Source organism: Corylus avellana, chromosome ca9 (assembly GCF_901000735.1).
Source record: "Corylus avellana chromosome ca9, CavTom2PMs-1.0".
Taxonomy (NCBI): Eukaryota; Viridiplantae; Streptophyta; class Magnoliopsida; order Fagales; family Betulaceae; genus Corylus; species Corylus avellana.
This window is the reverse complement of record NC_081549.1, coordinates 2,992,047-3,000,268: the sequence shown is the minus strand read 5'-3', so window position 1 is coordinate 3,000,268 and position 8,222 is coordinate 2,992,047. Positions and strand designations below refer to the sequence as shown.

At 33.3% G+C, this 8,222-nt stretch overlaps 1 protein-coding gene across 1 annotated transcript; it reads left to right on the top strand.

The window, feature by feature from the left end:
• The first annotated feature begins 3,296 nt into the window (after window positions 1-3,296).
• On the top strand, window positions 3,297-6,905 carry LOC132161691 (cytokinin riboside 5'-monophosphate phosphoribohydrolase LOG7). The gene is made up of 7 exons (XM_059571867.1): window positions 3,297-3,407; window positions 4,305-4,402; window positions 5,271-5,301; window positions 5,507-5,606; window positions 5,735-5,805; window positions 6,457-6,600; window positions 6,810-6,905. Exons 1-7 carry the CDS (start codon window positions 3,300-3,302, stop codon window positions 6,903-6,905), a joined length of 648 nt encoding a protein of 215 aa, XP_059427850.1. The 5' UTR covers window positions 3,297-3,299.
• Window positions 6,906-8,222: the final 1,317 nt, after the last annotated feature.

Below are 8,222 nucleotides of genomic sequence, written 5' to 3'. Positions count from 1 at the left end.
GAATCCTAACATTTTATTAGATTCATGGCTCATATCATATTTTATAAGCTGGTATTATTCTTACTAATAATAAAGTTGTACGTGGTTACGATCGCTGATGAACCAATCATTATTATTATTGCTAGCGTTCACTACTATAACTGCTGAAAGTGACATTGTTATTATGGTACTTGAACTCGTCAATATATTATTGTTACAACTGAAACAATTATTATTATTATTGCTTAATCTATGTATATCATGTTACTGTTGGAATCACAATTGCTATTGCTATTGAAATTATAATTATCATTATCATTACTGTTGAAATGAAATATAATGATTATTAATTGTATGTACATGAGTTCTCATTTTATTAGATTTTGGGCTTGACTTCTTCTCTAATGAACTTAAACGTAAAGGGAGTTGCTCATCCGATTTCTAACACCTAAACAATTACCAAAATAGCACCACATCATTTAAAAATTTTAAATAACTTGTCATTATATATACAATTAAATAACTCAAAATAAAATTTAGACCTCCGTGAATGTCATTAGCGTGACATTCATTCCGCTCCCGCCTACTTGACCTTCTACTAGTATTAATATGAGCCACCAGTTTTAACAACTTAGAATTTCAGCCTCTCAGAATAAAAAAAGCATTTACGACCATTGGTTTTCTAAACCATGCGCAAAAGCATTTCTAACTTAGTAATTTACCGTTTGATTCCCTAGACGGCTAGCTAGACCAACCGCAAATCTATTTTAATAGAGAAGAAAAGTAATTTCAACCTTTTTAATCCAACTATTCTATCCTTTCTTTTTTCTTAAAAGAAATGTAAACGAATTTACAAACAAAGAAAAGTAAGAACCCTTTTGAAAAGTTGAAAGAGAAATATATATCCACTTGGGTTGATAAACCAAACACTGTTTTTTATTAGGGAAAATAAAAATATCTCATCATTCACCAAATATACTCTACTGCAAGCTTATATATTTTCAAAGTCGGACCTACCATTTTAAATAAACATCCTAATTCCATTGTCAAATAACGTATAGTACCTAATTCCCTTGTAGTTAAGATTGTAACTAGCTACCGAGGATTTTAGATCTCACATACACAAGAAAAAAACAAAGAAAAAAGAAAAGAAAAGGAGGGAATGAAAAGAGTATTTCAACTTGGAAAAGTATATGCACAGTTGCACGATAAAGATTAAAGGGTTTTATATTTTTCAAGCTTTGACGTGGCTGGCGCCCGAATGGAGGTTTACACGCGATATCCTGCATGCCCAATATTAATATAGAAGACGAAATCATTATTAAAATACATGAGAAAAATTATATTATATGTTAATTTTTTTTTTAATCATATAAGTTTGCAATATATAAAGATAAAGACGTGACAATAGGGAAAAGATGTCTTTGTGGTGCATTTGCCGCCCGTTACAATTTTTCCAATCAAATAACCATTTTGATTTATTAGAAGAAAAAAATAACCAATTTGATTTCGAGATAAGAATGATTAAGAACTGAATTGTTTGTGAAATTACATTATGAAAGTCCGAATCCATTTAAAGTTATATCATTAATGAACATATCAAGAATAGGAAAAGGACAAGAGTAAATGTTCTAAAATGTATCAAAAAAATTATTACAGATGTTGTATTGTATTCTTTGCATGATTTTAGTTGTCAACAGCGCAATTAATTAGAAAATTAAAAAAAAAACAAATCTAAACCCTTCTTTGTAACATAAATAATAGTAATGGGGATAGATCATTTTAGCTTCGTAATTTCCATAAGAGGGAACTTGTTCTTAAAAGACTCTCCATATATATAAGCCAAACAGGATTTTTACACGTCGTCATCAGTTGTCCATTGAGAGACATACGATGTACATACAACCACGAGGCGAGCACTTGAACAGTGTCAACCTCGGAGCATCCACAACCTTAATCCTGAAGAATATATGGCACGGCTATCTGGGATTTCCCTTGCCTTCTTTCTCATCCTCATCTTTGTCTTTGTCATTTTTTTTTTAAATGGTGGAGAACATATCCTGGCAGGACTACTTTACGTACCCACTTTTGAAAAACAAATTCCAAACTTGTATAAGGCGTCACACGGATCAGGTAAAACTCGGCTTCATTGTAGGCATGGCCCCAAGAAATTATTCACACCGAGAGGGATTCAAACATTAAACCTGATGGGGATGCCACCAAGTCCGAGTCTTTTTCCACTTGAGCCAATCCCTTGTGGTTAGTATAAGATCTTTTCTTTAAGCTTTTGGATATTTTATTTTCCTCCCTCCTGTAAACATCTTAAGTTAATTTGATTAGTCCATTATAAAATTTAAGAGACCATGGAAGGAAAAAAATAATTTCTATATGTTCATTTTTTAAAAGAGAAATGTTACAGTTTTTTCAGGTGTTCTCTTCATCTTACGTGGATATTGTTTTCTAAAAATAAAAAATAAATAAAAATTTATCCCCAATTTCTTCTTTTTTTTTTTAAATGGGGAATTCTTGTTAAAAATGTGTGAAAGTACTTCATTTAAGGAAAATGTTTAGGCAGTATTACGATTTTTATTATAGTTTCCTTACATATTGACACTCACATGACAATTTATAATTAGTGAAATGGTTGAGAATGTATGGTTGACAAGTCAACCAGTAATTAATTAAATTAACAAGTTAAACTTTTTGCTTAATTATTTTCAAGTATTATTGATTGTGAGAAATTATTCATTTTCTCCTCCGATCCTTTTTTTCATACTCTCAATTTTTAATATTACCATTTGATATGTGGGTCATAATTTTAAAATTTTGGAGTATGGGAGAAGGATTGGGAGATGAACCATGATATCCGTTACATACAAATGATCGTGGTCTAGTTGTACATGATCCAATCTATCATGCGAAGCAGGGTATCTCTGCCCTATTACATAATTTAATGAAATATTTCGTAGTAGGAACACAATTTTATAATTTTCTACACGCGACCTCCCATGATCATATGCCCAATACATAGAGCACCATATAAATAAATAAACAACAAGTGTATATATTTAACTTACTATTTTTTTTTTCCTGGCCATTTACTAATTAATTAATTTCTAAGCATTGGGCATATGTTATTAATTAAGTTTACTTGGCCGAGGAGAAAACAAGTCTTGATGTGCCCAGAGCAAAAAAAAAAAAAAAAATCTTGAAGTGGGTAGGGGATTTTTATATATTTATACAAATACTCACTTTCTTCTCATTCTCAACCCTCCTTGCCCTTGACAGATCATTATTCCGAGAGAGAGAGAGAAAGAGATATGGAAGAGACAAAGTCGAGATTCAAGCGGATTTGTGTGTTCTGTGGGAGCAGTTCAGGGAAGAAAGCTAGTTACCAAGAAGCTGCTGTCGAGCTTGGGAAGGAACTGGTAACGTTAAAAGTTTCCTTTTTATTACCTTTTTCATGATTCTCTCATCTATCATATGAGGAGGCCAGCAGTTCTCTAAACTACACTTATTTTCAACACATTCTGGATTTCTATTTGTTTTTTTTTTCTCTGGTTTTTCTGTCTCCGGCCGTGAATTAGATTCAATGAGATGTCTGCCTTTAAGGTGCATTCTCTCAGGTGGGGGACAAAAAACTGTTGATCAAGTTGGTGCAATTTGACACCTTTCTTTCTTCCTCTATAGAAGGCCTATATATTTTGCGTGAGCTATATATAATCATCAAATTTAATCTTTTTTCTTAATGTATTTCCTTCTGATGATTTAGTCTTTCCTGCATTCTTTCCTTCTTCTCAATTGGGTGTGGTGGTGTTGCAACAAACAAGCTTCCAACGTGGGCTTATGATTGGTGAGGAGTTAGGGGAAGGTTTAGGGTTTATGTTTGGCATGAGAGAGAGAGAGAGAGAGGGAGGGGAGAGTGCTAGCTGTAACCTGCCTGTCAGTTGAGCAGCCTTCTTGCGTGATCTCTCTCTGTTTTGGAATTTTAAACTCTGTTAAAATAATAATCTCCTGCTTTTTCCTGGGGAACCAAACGTGCTCCCCTTGTATCATGACTCTTTTAAGCGTGTTCCAACATTGGGTACCTCCACAAGCTTCCATGACCAAACCTCCATGATTTTTGTTCATGGGGTTCCATGAAATATATTTATTTCACTCACTGGGTTGTTCAGGGGGTTTTCATTCAATTCACACCAAGTTGTTATTATTATTATTTTTATCATCATCGTCGTCTATTTTGAGTAGTAAATTAATTAATGTTTGTTTTAATGATGGGTTTTGTGACACGTTTTAATGGGTCTGGTTTTCGATGTGCTTTGCAGGTGGAGAGAAGGATTGATTTAGTCTATGGAGGTGGGAGCGTGGGATTGATGGGTCTTGTTTCTCAGGCAGTTCATGATGGTGGGCGCCATGTTCTAGGGTTTGTCCCTCTCTCCCTCTCTCTCTCTCTCTCTTTCTGTGTGTCTGGTCTTGAAGTTCGAATGTCAAGTAAAAGGATAAGGGGTTCAAAAAGACAGGCATCATTTGTCTCCCCATAATTACCTTTCTTGGTTGGTTTTCTTTGGAATGGCTTGCAAATTTCTATGAACTGGGTTCCCAACAACCTCAAAGGCAAACATCATGGGATCAAATGCTGGGGAAGATAAAAGGGATATTCCTTTTTTTTTTTATTCTTTCCTTTTTTTCCTCAGAACAAAAAGGTTCATTAATTTATTTTCAAAGCCTTTGAAGAAGAAGTTCATACTTTGGTGGATTGTGAACTTAATTGGTTTAATTAATACTCTTGATCATGATGTCCAAAGTGGTACTTTGTCTGGTCTTGATCAGTAGAATCTAAAAGTGTGTGTTTTACTAATGGATAGGAGGCTTTTTGAGCGATCGGTTGGATAAAGTTGTAAAGAAATCCTAGTTGTATCTCTTTTGGTCCTCTTGCAGTAATGCCATTACACAATGGCAGAAAGTATGAGAGCTTTTTGACATTAATTTTATAACTTCCTTTTTCTCTTTTTAAATAAAAAGAATTAATTAGCAGCAACTTTTTATTTTTGACGACCGTGCTGCCCATGTCAGGATCGTCGGTCTGTTCTTCTCAACAAGGACTAAAACTAGCTAGCTTGTCTTACGTTGTTGCTCTTTCTCCCAAATTCTTTGGTTTTTCTTCCGACACAGCATCTAAGGCTAATTACGTTTTCCTCAAAACAAAGAAATAGTCTGAGAAATTTGCATAGAGATTATTGTTGGATTGGTGTACTGATATATATTTGTTATTCGGCTTAATTTGTGTGCAGAGTTATTCCGCGGAGCCTAATGCCTAGAGAGGTACTTTTCAGAAACTCTAAAACAACCCCCTTCTGTTATTCCTACCTCATTTTCTTAGGACAATATTATTACACGAGATTTAAATATGTAATTTACAGCAACAAAAATTAATTGGACTCAGATCATTTGCCGTGCTTTCTTTTCTATTTATAAATTTATTCCAAGCAGTACAATTCAATTTAAAAATGGTGGCACATGATCACAGATAACTGGCGTAACAGTTGGAGAAGTGAGAGCTGTATCTGATATGCATCAGAGGAAAGCTGAAATGTCTCGTTTAGCTGATGCCTTCATTGCCCTCCCTGGTATGAATGGCTCCTTCAATCAGATTGCAACGAATTTGGAATTATAAAATATATATATTATTAAATGTTACATTCATTTTCTTATATTGTTAGTATATTAATCATGTACAACTATTCACAAATATCAGGTGGCTATGGCACCCTGGAAGAACTGCTGGAAGTCATTACGTGGGCTCAGCTTGGAATTCACCAAAAACCCGTGAGAAATTTTCTCCTTTTCTCATATTATTAAAAACAATTGTGTTTTAGCAAGTGATCGTAATTCCATGGAAAATGGAGTTTTCTTAATTAAAATACATCTTATTGATTCTGACAATTTCTGCTCGTCCCTTCACATGATAATATGCTTAATGTCGTAGAACCCTAATTAATATTCTGAATTCACATCAGAAAAGCTTGGGAAAGAGAATTCTTCTCATCAGAGAGGAGTTTTAACGTACTCGTCCCGCGTTTATTCCTATTACTTGCCGTGTTTCATGAGCACACGGCTGTTTTTCTGGATATCATATGTTTAGAGTCCAATTAATCTTATAAGAAAGCTAGTATTCAAATAGAATCAATGCATGTGGTACTTAGTTTGGATTCACATGGAAAGATATCGTAAGATTTGCCATTTTTTAATCAAAATTATGATACGTGATAAGGAGAGGATCTCCGTTTGAATGGGAGAAAAGGTTCTCATATACAATAAAAGACAATAAATTAAGAATATATATATATATAATAGAGTTGTAACTGTTTTTGGTCACGGAATAAAGATCGATTGTTAGCTAGCTAGCTAGGGTGTTAGATGTTTCGATCGACTTGGATATTATAATTTATTCACTAATTAAATCGTAAATATTTGCAGGTGGGCCTCTTGAATGTAGATGGGTTTTATAATTCCTTGTTGTCTTTCATAGATAAGGCTGTTGATGAAGGCTTTATCTCACCAATCGCGCGTCGCATTATTGTGTCTGCACCAACTGCCAAACAATTGGTCAGGCAACTTGAGGTTTATGTGCTTTCACTTTCTTCGATCTCCTCTATAATTTAATATCATTTTTATCAACAATAATTCTACAAAATAACGGTACTTACACGTCTCCAATTATTAACGCGACATAATTTTTATTCTTATTTTAAATTATGAGAAATTAAATATTAGAAAATTAATATTTATTTATTTATTTGGAAGTCTAATGTTTGTTTTAATTGTAACAGGAATATGTTCCAGAGTATGATGAGATAACATCCAAGTTGGTTTGGGAAGAGGTGGATAGACTAAATTATGTGCCTGAATCAGGAGTTGCTACGTGATCGAATTTCTGTTGCATGAAATTAATATACATGGCTTTTGAGTTTACAGCCTTAGTATATAGTTAATTATATGGTCTTCAACCGTAAATTAATCTTGAGCAGTGAGCACAGAGCTTTTGGGGCCTTAATTTTTTTTTTTTTTTTTTTTTCTTTCTGGAGCTGCGCCAGGAGTACTCCGGCCAGGACAATGTCTTAGTTTCTGATATATACATGTCTGAAGGGAAAAAGTAAAAAGTACGTGAAAGAATCAATTTTAAGCCTTTTTTGCATTCTCTATCTCGTATATATAAATATATTAAGTGCTTTTTTTTTCTTTTTTTTTTTTCTTTTAGTCAGGATTTTGTTAATTATTTTAATACTTAGGAGCCCCTAATGGAACAACGCCATTATTTCACTTCTCGGATGGATTGAAGAATATTCAAAGAATTAATAGAATGATAATTATCGTTCAACCTTGTCTATATATGCTTTTCGTTCAACAAAATATGCAGTCAACAATAATGAACGGCATTTAATCGTTTCAAATTAAGGAGACACCTTCAATTTGCTTCTGGCATTTAATCGTTTCAAAGGAGACACCTTTAATTTGCTTGAGAAGGATTCAATCCTAAATGAAAAATATCAAGTTAATTATATTTGAGGGCGTTTTTATCATATCAAAAAATAAAAATACCATTTACATATAACAATCAAATGTTTTCCAAACGTCAAATTGTTTTTTTAAAAAAATCTAATAAAAAAATATGTGCTACTACTCACATGATTAAAAAACACTTTGACAATTTTATAAATCGTTCAAGTTCATTTGAAAAAATCAATCTTCCTCCAACTGAACAAGTTCATCATTGAGTGAGAACACTTCTTTTGCTGGCCTATGAGTTACTCCTCCTGTTGTAAAAAATTCAGCATTATTCTGACAACGCCATTTAATTGGCCGGCCATATCAAAATAACAATAGTTTACTCCCATCCACAAATATTTGGTAACCTTTTTAAAGCAAGTTAGGAGGCCACGTCACAAATTTTCAAAACCCAAATTAAAATATATATATAAACCAAAGACCTTACTGTTATTTTCATCGTGTCAAAGTTTCCTTCTCATCTGTCGGCCAATTGTTTAATTGTCTGCTATATATCCGCAATCTGTGCAGTTCGATGCGACCGCGTTTTAATCAATTTTATTGTCTTTATATTTCTTTCTTGTTTTGAACACGAAGTGTTATACGATTTTTCTTGTTCCAACCAAAGACATTAGACATGAACTTTGGTTTGTATTTGTCTTCTAGCTAGAAGGCATGTGTACGTTTCACGTGTTTGT

Coding starts and splice junctions, on each gene's coding strand:
- LOC132161691 (XM_059571867.1), top strand. CDS start 3,300: ATGGAAGAGACAAAGTCGAGATTCAAGCGGATTTGTGTGTTCTGTGGG. Junction 5,806..6,456: donor TTGGAATTCACCAAAAACCC/GTGAGAAATTTT, acceptor AAATATTTGCAG/GTGGGCCTCTTGAATGTAGA. Junction 6,601..6,809: donor AATTGGTCAGGCAACTTGAG/GTTTATGTGCTT, acceptor TAATTGTAACAG/GAATATGTTCCAGAGTATGA.